The 13,158-nt window shown below is 43.7% G+C and overlaps 1 protein-coding gene and 1 non-coding gene across 7 annotated transcripts in view; one reads left to right on the plus strand and one right to left on the minus strand.

Annotated features, from left to right (window-relative positions):
• Positions 1–11,538, minus strand: part of SMARCC2 (SWI/SNF related BAF chromatin remodeling complex subunit C2) — a 38,510-nt gene extending 26,972 nt beyond the window's left edge. For 3 of the 6 annotated variants that reach the window (XM_088138138.1, XM_088138140.1, XM_088138137.1), the window contains exons 1-6: positions 11,350–11,536; positions 7,290–7,409; positions 6,075–6,160; positions 3,322–3,403; positions 3,073–3,165; positions 1,966–2,035 (exon numbers count right to left, since the gene is read on the minus strand). In XM_088138138.1, coding sequence (XP_087994264.1) covers positions 1,966–2,035; positions 3,073–3,165; positions 3,322–3,403; positions 6,075–6,160; positions 7,290–7,409; positions 11,350–11,460 — 562 coding nt within the window. In that variant the 5' untranslated portion in view covers positions 11,461–11,536. Of the gene's footprint in view, positions 1–1,965; positions 2,036–3,072; positions 3,166–3,321; positions 3,404–6,074; positions 6,161–7,289; positions 7,410–11,349 lie in introns of all 6 variants that reach the window. The other 3 variants (XM_088138136.1, XM_088138141.1, XM_088138139.1) reach the window with 3 other exon arrangements.
• A 1,411-nt stretch (positions 11,539–12,949) lies between these two features.
• Positions 12,950–13,031, plus strand: TRNAS-CGA (transfer RNA serine (anticodon CGA)). The gene has a single exon. It is a non-coding gene; the product is annotated as a tRNA-Ser (tRNA).
• The last annotated feature ends 127 nt before the right edge of the window (positions 13,032–13,158 follow it).

Genomic DNA, 13,158 nt, shown 5'->3' on the forward strand with positions numbered 1-13,158 from the left:
TCAGTCAGAGTGACCATCGGGTTCTTGGTCACTTCTCTTACTAAGGCTCTTCTCCCCCCGATTGCTCAGGTTGGCCAGGCAACCAGCTCTCAAAGAGTCCTGGTTGTGCCAAACTACTTCCATTTGAGAATTATGGAGGCCACTGTGCTCTTGGGAACCTTCAGTGCAGCAGAATTTTTTTGCAGCCTTCCCCAGATGTGTGCCCTGCAATAATCCTGTCTCTGAGCTCTGCAGGCAGTTCCTTTGACCTCATAGCCTTTGCTCTGATACAGTATGCGTTGTCAGCTGTGGGCCTTCTATAGAGAGGTGTGTGCCTTTCCAAATCATGTCCAATCAATTGAATTTACCACAGGTGGACTCCAATCAAGGTGTAAAAACAGCTCAGCAACTATCAAGAGGCACCTGAGCTAAATTTCAAGTGTTATTGCAAAGGGTCTGAATACTTATGCCAATGTGATATTTCAGTTTTTCCTTTTTAATAAATTTACAGACATTTCTAAAATTTTGTTTTCACTTTGTCATTATGGGGTACTGAGTACCCCATATGAGTAGAGTATCCCCTAATGAGAAAAAAAAATGAATTTGAACGATTGTAGTATCAGGCTCCAACATAACAAAATTGAAAAAAGTGAAGGGGATCTGAATATTTTCCGAATACACTGTATATCCATAATGAACCTGCTCATGCATAGAAGTTATCTTCAGATTCCATATATATTAAAATATTGTAATGTACATTAAAATAAGTTAAAACAGTAGCAAAGTGTGACCGTTCAGAGAAACAATGTTCCTTGAATTAGGTGGGAAGTACCATTCTTCTAGAGATGCCCACTTAATAGACACAGGGCAGGAGGACAGTACAATTCTATTTGTTACCAGGTTTCTATGAGAATATCTTTAGATACTATAAGACAACCTGTTTTCATAAACATTAAGGAAAGATTTTTAAGCATTAAGAACTGTATTTCACAGTCTTCCCTCCATTCAGAGGGCTAATCCTTATAGATGGAGCTATTGCTGATTTGAAGCCCCCTATGAACTTTCTACGTGAAATGCTATTATTATTTGGTGCTTTAGATCTATTTTACTAGCCTTTTACAAAATAAAATCACAGACAAAGTCTGCTTATTGGCATAGTGTCTATATGACATAGACGGGAGAATAGATGAACAATAACCGAACTAATGAAAAATGTATAAATAAAACTAGAAGTAAATTCAAGATAAAAGCCAGCAGGAAAAAAAAGATAGTGTCCTTGAAAAAGAGATGGCTAACAATTATTAGGAGTCAGAGCTAGATAACAGCAGAAAAAACATACTCTGAGAATTATACATTATGGGATATGGAAAGAAAAAATTGTAATGGATCTTAGACATTAAAGATATTGTAAGAATTAAGAGTAATAGCTTAAATATTTAGCTTTAAAAGAATATAAGTATTTCACTTTCCTTTTCTACAACTTAGACTCCCTCTCTTTATTTACAAATTCATCAGGGTCACTGCTGTTTTAAAATGGGATTTCTTTCATTGCAATTGTACTTATTCCATTTACCCACAAAGCCACTGGAAATAAAATCCTTGAACACATTAAAAGAAAGTACAGTAAAACTTCAATTTAACAGATCATTTGGGGTCAGGGATGTCCATTAAATTCAAAAGTACATAATCTACCTCAATTCATGTCATTTGCATAATCACATGACTCATGTGAATTGCATCATTTGCTGTAAAACCTTAATTTAAATCTTCATCCTTCAATGGAGGTGAAATCTAAATTTAAAAAATGTCCATTGTATCCAAAGTCTGTTAAACTGATGGTTTATTGTAGTACTGCATTCTGTAATATACAACTACTTATTTAAAGAGAACTGATAGCATAAACCAGCATGCACTGCGGTATCTAAATTTGAAATATAAATAAATAAATAAATGATTGCTCTGACCAAAATCAGAGTGAAATCTCACCTTCTTCCAAGCTACCAGGAACAGGGAAGGCAATATGGGAGGCACTGTTCTTATCTTCAGTTACTGTTCCCTAAAGAAAAAAAAAATAAAAAGTCATGCAAACATCAAGATTTAAATCATACAGGGGCCACATGCAGCTCAAAATGCTTTTTCAATGCCTTCAAAGTTCCTTTTGATCATGGTGTTGAAGTATGGTTACATACAACCAAAACCTGACAACATTGCTTTCCATAATTTTTGATAAGCAACTGAATAAAAGTTTTAATCTTAGAAAAGATTTAAAATCCTAGCTTTCGTCATTCACCAGTGTGACAAATTCATGCTCTTCATCCCTTTAGTGAGCTCTGTTTTGCAGTCTCTAGCACGTGGAATATTTGCCCAGCTCTGATTTAGACTATAAGTCATATATACCATTAACACTGCTATACTGTTAATAGCTAATCAAGCACAATTCCACAGTGCTAGTCCTTACTGTTAAATGGCCTTTCCCAATCTTGAATGTTCAGTCTTTGTGCCATCAGCTGCTCTGAGGAACCAAGCTGATGCAATGCAGTACACGGAGCATGTCCCAGTACCATTCTGAGGTTCTATTTCAGCTACTCTTTGGAACAGCTATTAAACTGCAAACTTAAGTACATTTACCAGGATCGAAATGCCAAGTAAGGAATAGAATGCACGTTTTCAAAAGGACTTCACATATAGTAACATCTCATTTTTAAGGTGCCATCCTATTCTGCAGAAAATCATTTACTGCTTTCCAGTACAATGATGTTGAACAACTGTATCTATAAACCAAACAGTCACTTCAGGTGCAATAGGAAAAAAAATTAAGGGCTCTCTTCAGAGAGATTCAGCAGCAAAACAGTTGTACATCATTCTATGAGTTAATATTATTTCTTATCCTGAAGTACAACTGGACAAACATCATGCAGTTCCATCTTTGTAGACAAGGGGAAACTGCTGTGAATTTTGGGGGTTGCAATCCCATTATATATGCAAGATGTGCAGTTGGGCAAAGGATACAATATATAACAAGAGGAATGGAAGGCAGTGAGGTCCAAGATCTGCCATTCCCTCACTGAGTTGCTGTTTTACTGTCTTGCCCACCTGATGTCGTTTGACGATGTCTTTCAGCTTGGCTTGTAATTTGGGGTCAATGTCTGGATGCAGATAAATGTTAGGTCGGGACAGACAATTGTTCTGAAAAAGAAAGAAAGAGAGGAAATTAATACCTTGGGCTCAGATAAAAAAGTTTCCTATCTGGGATGAAAGACAGACAGACAGACAGACAGGAGAGAGGAGGGGAGGGGAGGGGAGGGGAGGGGAGGGGAGGGGAGGAAAAGAAAGCCACTTTACCTGTACCAAAGATTTTTCAATGGTCATGAACATCTCCACATTTCGGTCCATCCGTGATGGATTCTGGAAATCGAAACGCCGCCTTTTTGGAAGAAAAACAACAACAACCTTCAATAAAAAACACAGTTCATCCATTGTAAATAACCTATTTTACAAGTAGGCAGGATAGAGGCATTTCATAAAGCCTGATGTCTGAGGCTGGACATCCCAGTAAGGCCACAGAGCAAAACCTGCTACTATGGATCCTGATTCATCCTGGATAACAGACTGACTTCTACATGAAGACTGTTCTTTCTATCAATCACTTTTTCTCAGCCCAACCTATCTCACATTTGTTTTTATTTTATTTATGTATTTATTTCACTAGGCTTAATCACCGAAAGGTTTTCCATTCCTGACACACGGAATAAGACTGCATCTATCGATGATATGGTGTTGCCCAAACATGCAAACCTGGCATCTATGGCTGAGAAATGGCTGGGCTTTAGGCTCTATAGCAGCTATGATGCTAAGGCCAGGGAAGAGAGAAGAGGTTGCTGTAACTATTTCTGAGACTCTTGTGATGATGGGAAGCACTGCCCTGGAGGTGGGCCACACAGACAAGCTAGGGCTGTTGCTGGGGTACTGACTGCCTAGCAGTGGCTCTCTACAACCTCCTGGACCTCATCTTGAGATTGTGACTGAAGGAGTTCCCAAGGTTTTGGTCATGCCCTGGAGGGTGATTTCAGTGTAACCCATGAATTCATGGCTTCCACAGGATTATCACAGGCAATTGTGTCTCCAACACACATGGGGAAGTACATGTGGGGAGGCACACACTTGATTTGGTCTTTACTTTGGAGCAGGCGATGAACTAATGGGATCACTTCAGAGACAGGATCTGAAAATCTGATGCACACCTTTTGTTTGCACCTAGATGGGGAGAGTGTGGCCCACTTGGTCCTATTAGACCTCCTGCTCACCTTCAATACCGCTGACCATGACACTTTTCTGGATCACCTGCAAGGGTTGGGAGTTGGGGACAACAGTCTGTGCTGGTTCTACTCCTACCTCAGTGGGCAGTTCCAATTGGTAGTCATGGCTGTGGGGATCGGAGCTCCAATCCCTGGGAACTCTACTGTGGAGTGCCTCAAAGCTTGGTGCTTCCATCCATGTTATTTAACATCTATATGAAACCACTGGGGGAGGTCATTTGGCAGTTCAGGGTGAGCGTCATCAATATGCGAATAACATCCAGTTATGCATTGCCACCTTGGACCAAGCCAAAGATGCCATAGAAGCCTTGAAGCAGTGCCCAGAAGATCTGGATGGGGCAAAACCAGCTCAGATTAAATCCAGCCAATTTTGTCAACAGACATCTGAACAACTCTGTAACATTGGCTACTGTAGTCATTCTTGATGAAGTCACACTCCCCTTAAAGGGGCTAGTTTATGACTTGAATATTCTCCTGGAGCCTGCTTAAACCGCAGATGGAAATTATGACTCCAGTTAATGCACCAACTGCAACCTCACTTGGACCAAGATGCCCCTGTGACAGTAACCCATTCCCTGATCACCACTCAACTGGACTACTGTAACATGCTCTACCTGGGGCTGCCCCCAGAGGTGACCTACAAGCTACAGCTGGTACAAAATTCAGCAGCTAGACTCCTGACAGAACAACCCTGTCAGGCTGGTATAACTCATATCTTGAAGTCACTGCACTGGTTGCCAGTTGGCTTCCAATCCCAATTCAAAGTGGTGGTCATTACTTTTAAGCCCTTTTCAGTGCAGCACTGGCATATATCAGGCAACACCTTGTAAAAATTGAATCTGCCTGTCTGATCCAATCATTAAGACAGGGCCTGTTACAGATTCCCCTTCCTCACGAAATTCATGGGGTATAGACCAGGTATAGAGAGTAAAGAGGATGACCTTGGCAGAGAAAAGGAAGATCCACTACCAAGGCAACAAGGAGATAAACATTTCTTAAGCCCAAGTGAGGAGGAAAGGTTTATGAAGATGTCTCAAGATAGGCACCCCCCTTGAAGACAAAAGAGGGAGGATGGGAAGCTCATTCAGATTTGTAAGATTCTGGTACTATAGCCAATCTTAACAAAAGTAATTTTAGGTCTATGTGGCATCTGTTTCTTGGTCCAGTCTAACTCATAGGACTGACACTAGGCGGCAAGCTTTCTGAGTGGAAGTCCCCACTTTGTGAAATGTCCTTCTCCCACTGGTACAGATAGCCCCAACCTTGCTGACATTTTGTAAACAGACCAAGGCAATCTTATTTCAGCATATATTCAGCTCTTAGTTTATTTGTTGAGTTTTATGGGTGCCCATGGTGCTTAATGATGACTTTTTAGAAAATATTATTTTAATTTTGCACCCTGGGCTTTTATTTGCTTTGACCTTGTACTCTGCCCAGAGTATAACAGGAATGGAGTGAGCTATAAATACTGTGAAATAAATAATAGAAGACATTTAAGATAGGTCAATAGGAAGACAAAATACACAATTTCAATTACAACCCAGTATGCCACTGTTCAATAGCCCCAACTTCCAATACAATGAAAGGGAAAAGGAAGTGTAAAGCAATAATGCAACAATCCTAACACAGATACAATTTATCGCTTCTTATTAAACATTAAAAGTTTCCAAATATAACATTAACTTCTACTTGAAACAGGTTCTTCTATCATAATGATATAAAAACACAAACTCCTATTATTTCATGACACATAGTGAGAACAGTAAATAGAAGGCTTACCATCCTTGGTCACTCTTGAATTTATAAGCTGCTGCAAGGATGTGACACAGGGCACCACCAGCTTTGAAATCTAAGAAACTTTTAATCTATAACAGGCAGAGAAAGCAAAACAAGGGGTTAATTCAGCTTCACCTACTCCAAAAGCTCCTTTTCTCTTTCTTTCCCCTTTCTCTTTACATTTTCATTCTTTTCCTCCCTTCTGTCCCTTTCTATTGCCTCTTGCTCTTCAAGCAAATGGAGCATTTGTTTCCCAAAGCTTAATTACCACAACAGAAAGGGAAAAGTTCAGGGAGACCACATTACACAGGGAGGCTAGAATTAATTTTATTTTCCTAATTGCCAGGCCCTGATCCTTCCCTGGCTCTATCTAAAAAAATAAAGCAATTCCACTTTGCACAAACTTGCACTTTGCAAGGTGAATTTGCACAATGTCTTGCTTTCTTTCTTTTTGCTATGCCTAATTACTATGTATTAGAAAGAAAGAAGGCTGTAGCTCAGATTCAGAGGTCATATCTGATCTATGCTGTAGATGTTGCTCCCTGAAAAGTTAGCTTTCTATTTTCACAACAACCTAAATAATAAACTGCAAAGACTTAAAGGAACTATCAAAGTACAGCAGAAATAATTTTTTCAGCATCAAAATCTGTCAGCCTGGATCAAAATATAAAACAGTTCTGTTCTGTGTGAATACAATAATTAATAGTTAGTGTATTTTTCTCTTAAGAGTAACGTTACATGATTGCAGACAACATGACTGCATTAGAAGATATGCACTATGCTATCCCACAAAGAACTAACCACCGGTAAAATACATGGTTTGTGTTTGCAATCCCCATGATGCTACATAGAACTTCTCAGACTTATTCCATACATTATGCAGAATGTAATCCTAGAATTCTGATCAGTGCCACTTCAAATTACAGGTAAAATTTTGTTTGGTGATGTTTCTTTACATAAACAGCTCTATAGCACATCAAGTAAAAAGATTTAACATGCCTCTTCCCCTAATGTACTTACTTCCTACATACAGGAAGACCTTTATATAGAGAAAGGTCTTAAAATAACTGCTGAAGATTCTAACGGAACATTATTCAAGTCTCACAGTTTTAGACTACACAAGGGGCTACTGCTGTGCTGAATAGCATCAATCTTTCTATTATCTTCTACATTACTGGAAATTGTTTCCTTAAAGATTAAGAAAACTCTGGCACTTACTGGCAACTTTGTGAGTGGTGCATTGCTGACATGCTTCCCAAATACCTCCTCTTGGAACTGCAGCAGCTGTACCACTAGGTTGGATAATGACTTATTGGTAGGGGGCTCCGCTTGAATGTACTGCAGGAAAAAAAAAGGATTGAGCCTTTAGGTAAACTGAAACCAAGTCTTCCTAGTAGCTACTCTTTTAAACCATAACCAAGCAGCACCAAGAAAGCATTCACCTTCAATTTGTGGCTTCCAATGACTAATAGTAGGTTAAGTCCTAACCTAAAATGGGTTTTACAGGGAACATTAGAACTTTTTTCTTTATCTTGAAAGAGAAAAGAAATAGAGAAAAGGAAATTCAGGATAATATAGGAAAGCATTAAAACTAGGTGACGTTTCATTAGCTAGGATTAAAAATAGATTCCAGGTGTTATTATCAAAGGGAAGATACCGCACTTCTCGAGAGATCCAGTTCCACATGCAAAGCATCAGAATTTTCCTTTCTAGAATTTATAACTATTAGGTATACCAAAGCTGCAGTCACTTAGTACACTTAGTATACTTTCTAAGGTATCTTAGTGGGCCGATTACAACAGATTTTATTTCACAGTACATGTGAACCAAATTGTGTAGACAAACAACTTTTAAATTTCTCAACAGGACTGTGGACACTGGTCCATGTCTCAAAAGAAATTGCAATCAACATAAGTATCTCTAGCAAAAAAAAAAATGAAAAAACCCTATCTAATTGCTAACAACAATTGCTAACAAAAAACCCCCTATACTACTACCTAATTGCAGGGTGGCAGGGGCCTCAGAGTGCAGGATGGCAACTGTGGTTGGGACTGGGCAGGGGCAGTTGCGGCTTTGCGCCGTGCTCCTGGGCCGTGCTTTGGCTGAACTTCACACTGCAGCTGCTTTTTGGGGCCCCAAATCCACTGTGTGCCAAAAAGCCCCTTTGTGCCATACTCCTGGGCCAGGCTGGGGCTGGGCTTCGTGCTGAGGCTCAGGGGCTGCTTTTTGCAACCCCAGAGCCATGGCGTGCCAAAAACCCCCTTTGCACAGAAAACAGCCTCTGAGCCACAGTGCAGCAGGAATCCCAGCCTCAGCTTGGCCCAAGAGTGTGGCACAAAGGGGCTTTTTGGTGCGCTGTGGCTCTGGGGCTGCAGCCGCAGCACAGTACAAAGCCTAGCCCCAGCCTGGCCCAGCAGCCAGGCCAGGCACACCTCAGCAGCAACAGGAGCAAGAGGACAGTGAAGATAAGCTGGGGCAGCAGAATACGGGGCAGCCGGGGTCTTGGAGTGCAGGGTGGCGAGGGTGACCATGGCTGGGATTGGGATGGGGTGGCTGCAGCTTCCCAGGGCCTGGCAAGCAGCCCCAGAGTCATGCGGTTCAGGGGCTGCTTGCCGTCCTGCAAGGCAGGGTGCAGTGGCCAAAAGGGCAGAGATGGGGGAGAAACAGGCGAGTGGGGGGAGTCGGAGGCAGTCCCTTACCTTACTGAGGCTTGGGGCTGGGAGAGACCAAGCCCGGAATGGCTTGGATTGGGGTGGGTCCTCAGCTAATGACCTACGGAATTCGCTTAACGACTGCAACGGGAAGTGCCGGGATTGCAGTTGCTAAGTAATGCGGTCAGGTGACATCTCACTTTACAACTGTGTTGCTTAGCAATGGAAATTCTGGTCCCAGTTGTGGTTGTAAGTCAAGGATTATCTGTATCTTCAATTTGCTCCAGAGGACTGGGGGACGCTGATGCAAAACCTGGGAGTCACAGGAAGAGAAGTTCTTCTCTTCAGGTTTGTTACTGGGAATAGCTTCTGCTGGTATTAGCATACCAATGGATTAGGGCTGATTAGTATGGAGACATTGTAAATTTTGACACATTTTATTTTTATTTATTTATATTTCAAATTTGTCACTGCCCATCTCACTGCAGCTAATATAATAGCCTATTATATTCCTCCTGCTTTCAAATTCTACTTCTTAGTAGCCTTGCCTACGATCCTACTGGTTTTTAAGGAAGTACGTTAGCTAGGGCAGAATGAGATGCACGGGGAACTTTCTTTTCCTCTTCAAAGAAAAAAGGACATAATTTTCAATTTGGGGCATGGGAAGGAAAACAGTTATTGAATATAATTAGGCCAAAAACTAATTCTGTACATATTTATTTAGAATTTCATCCATGTTCAAAGCTGTTTATTTAGTTCAAGTGTATATTGGACTACAAATGTTTAAAAGTAGTGTTTTTTAAGCAAATATGTGAGTTTTTAAAGAAATAACAATGTTTATAACAATTATATGTCACTATTATATAACAGTGCACTATTGCATTATCCTTGACAAAGATCAAGGATCTGTAACTTTCCTTTATAGGTAGAATATGGGCTTACTTACCTATGCATAAAAATCACTCAGCTGTTGATTTGGCCAGAAACAGGAATGTGTGTATGTGTATGTTGAAGGGGGAAATGCCTACATGGAATTTGCTTAGCAAAATATCAGCTTCCATTGTTGGACTGCCTGTTACTAGTTTTCAGTAATATTAGAGGACCTAGAAAGAGTGTTCACCAGTGTCGACATTCTTGAGTTTAGGAAACAAATGGGAAAGGAAATTGGCAAGAGATATGAACTTCCAGGGAACTGGTGAACTGTCAGGTCAAAAGCTGTCACTCTAAAGGGTTGCCTGATGATTCAGCCACTCTCCTTCTCTTAGAAGGTCAAAGGTAAAAGCCTGGGAACCAAGGCTCTGTGCTGCTTGCAGAAAGGATGCAGTCACCAAACAGAAGAGACCTGAAGACATAAAACAACCAGGAGTATTTCTACCTGCCTTTCATCTAGCTTAATATGGCCCAGAGTCCCTCCTTCTGTACTGTTTTTGGGCATAAATGTATGGATATGTGTGTGTACATGTGTGTATATGTCTATAAAACAAATTCCATGAATTTTAATACTAGTGTTTGGGCTTTTAGCTCCTTTCACTTGACTAGAGGCTGAAAAGAAAATGTGAAAAGAGCAACTAACTGAACATGCAAATAGCATGGAAGAACAAAAGCAGTAATTCTGATTGTCTTCCTGACTAGAATTCCTTTGCAAGAATGAGGCCCAGATATAAAACTGCAAGCAAAGCATTGCCAATTTTTGTGAACAAGAATACATTTAAAGAAATAAACAAAAGCAAAACTGAATATCTAAAGAAGATTAAAGGGAGGATTAAAGAATTTCTTCTGGAAAAATAAGAATAAGCACAACACGTCCATCTCCAAAAGAAAGATGCTTCACAACCTGTAAGCTTCTGTAGGCCAAAGGCCACAGTTATTATAATTAGGAAAGAAATTATTGAAGTCAATTATGGGTTGCTTATACAAGCTGGAGTGTCAACAAATGAAAAATGAAAGCTTCAATGGAAAGGAAGGACTTGCAGTCCACAGGACAATAGGGCAGCAGGTGAAACCAGCCAGATGCTAAAAGGTCAAAGGGGGAGTCTCTAATTCAACCAGTCTGGAACTGAAACAACCAGAGATAATTGCAAAAAGGGAGGATCTGCTATTCTATCAGGAATCACTGAGCTACGAGGGGCAGAGTGGATTCAAACGATCGGTGGTTTATTTTGGCTGAGAAAAGCGGGATCAGTAGCAGGGTGGGGTGAAAAGGGGCATTTTGAAGAGGGACCACGGCTTTAAAGACCCTTCCGGGGCGGTGGGGTGGGGTCAACAGAAATCCCACCATCTGCCTCTACGAGGGAGGGGAATCTCGCCTCTCTTCAGGTCCGCGTCCCTCCTTCCCAGTTTGGCAATGCCATCAGCACCCACCCCGCCTCCTCCCCCAAGGGGGCCCATCTTGCTGGGAAAAAAAAGGAAAAAAACACAGGAAAGGAGAGACGTTGGGTATCTGCGGGGCACCTCGGCCTGGGAGGAAGGCGAGCGTGGCAGCTCCTGCGACGGGGTGCAGCTGCGGCGGAGGGGAAGAGGAATGGGAGGAAGAGAAGCGCCCTTTCCCTCCCCCGGGAGCTTCCAGAAGGTGTCGCCTAAACGGCGGGGAGGAGCACCGGCAGGCCCAGGCCTGGCCAGGCCGGTACCTTCTTGTAGTTCTTGCCCAGCCAGACCCGCGCGCTGTCGAACTGACTAACGGTGTCCGAGGCCTCGTAGTACTTGACGTTGGGGCCGCCGTCCTTCTTCCGCACCGCCATTTTCCCAGCGCCGCCGGCCTGGGCCGCGTCGCTCTCTCCCTGCGCGCCACCACCGCGGCCGCCAGCGCCTCGCTGCGCCCTCTGCCGGCCGCGTGAGCGCTCTGCCTCCCGCCCCGGGAAGCAGCGGCCCCTGCCGGCGAAAGGGAGGAGAAAGCCTGGTCGCTCCGTGCAGCCTGTCTCGGTGCGCCCCCTGCTGGCCGAAGGCCGCCTTACACGGAGCGCAAGGCGGGAAATGCCTTCGCCGAAAGATCAGCCGTGAGAGCCAGTCGCTCATAATAAAGGAACGCGCTTGTTCTGTGTGCCTTTAATCCTACGGCGGGGTGTGTGTGCGGGCAGGGGGCTAGATCAGGGCGGCTTCGCTAAATTTAGGCTTTAATAGGAGCCACTTACATTTCTATCATTCTGATACTCCTCTACAGAGCAGGAGGAAGGATACCCAACCACCGTGACGATCGCATCTGGAAGGGATCAGGGGTGAATTTCTATTTCCACCCCAAGAAAGACGACAACGGGTGAGGAGGGAGGTGATATCCAAAGCGTCTAGGGTGTGTTAAAGAGCTGGGCTCGAAATCGCCTGGGGAGCAATGAGGCCAAGAAAGCCTCCCGCCTGTTCTGGTTGCGATCCCAAAAGGTCTCCCTCGGCACGACGCGGTCGGGTCGTGTGAAAGAAACACTTGGGTCCGTCGTTTCGGGGAGACCTGGCGTCCGGATCGGCTTGTTTTCACGTCCGTTCCCTCCCTTTCAGAAGAGCCTCTTTCGTATTGCAAGCCTGCGGGCAGGGACGGCCTTGTTTTGTGTGGAAAACACGTCGCCGTTTTTTGAAAGTGTTTCGGCACCAGACGAACGCTTCTCCCTTCATGGCTTATTTGCACCTCTTTCGGCTCAGTGGCAAGGGGCCGGCGCTTCCCTTGGCCAGGCAGAGGGAGTGGGAAATCCTTCAGGAGGGATGTGGCAGCGTCACCGTCAGGTCATTTCCTTTAATACTGTACCATGATTAGAAAGGAACTCTGTATATGCGCAGGAGCTCTTCTTGAGTGCTAATGCACGCTTCCTAGGGCTGACAATAAATCATTCGGGGGGGCAACCTCAAGTCTTCTGCAAAGAGGAGACCAGAACAGGTTAGCTTGGGGGTGGAGGAAATAAGACGACGGGAAAAAGTTAAAGAGGGACGAGTCGGGGAAGGGGGGATGAAGTTCAAAAATGGAGTCCGTGTTGCGACTACGGAGGGGAGACGGAGGAGCCGCGCAGGCGAGAGGCAACGAGCGTCAAGGCGGGCAGGCCGAGAAAAGAGCACCGGTGCTTTCTTTCGGCCGGGCGCTGAGTTGGGCTGGCGGGAGAGCTTTCCCCCTCGCCCCTCCTCTCCCGAAAAGCGGGTTTCCGCCGCGGCGTCCTCTTCCTTCTTCCTCACTTTCCGAAGAGGAAAAAAAAAATACGTCCAGCCTCTCGAAGGATCTGTCTAGCTGGAGCTCCACGCAACCCTGGCCCGAGAGTCACGGTGGCCGAGTGGTTAAGGCGTTGGACTCGAAATCCAATGGGGTTTCCCCGCACAGGTTCGAATCCTGTTCGTGACGGCGATCTCGTTTTGACGGCGCGCGATCCCACCTGCTTTTGACGAACGCCGGCTGGAAAAGGAAGCCCGGTGGAAAGGAATGGAAAAGACGCACGGCGGACTGGAAAGAGGGCGAGGCGTTCCGACGT

The sequence above is a fragment of the Python bivittatus genome, unplaced genomic scaffold (genome assembly GCF_059951505.1).
Source record: "Python bivittatus isolate LINGU-HERP-01145 unplaced genomic scaffold, Pbiv_v1 ctg000220_np1212, whole genome shotgun sequence".
Lineage (NCBI taxonomy): Eukaryota > Metazoa > Chordata > Lepidosauria > Squamata > Pythonidae > Python > Python bivittatus.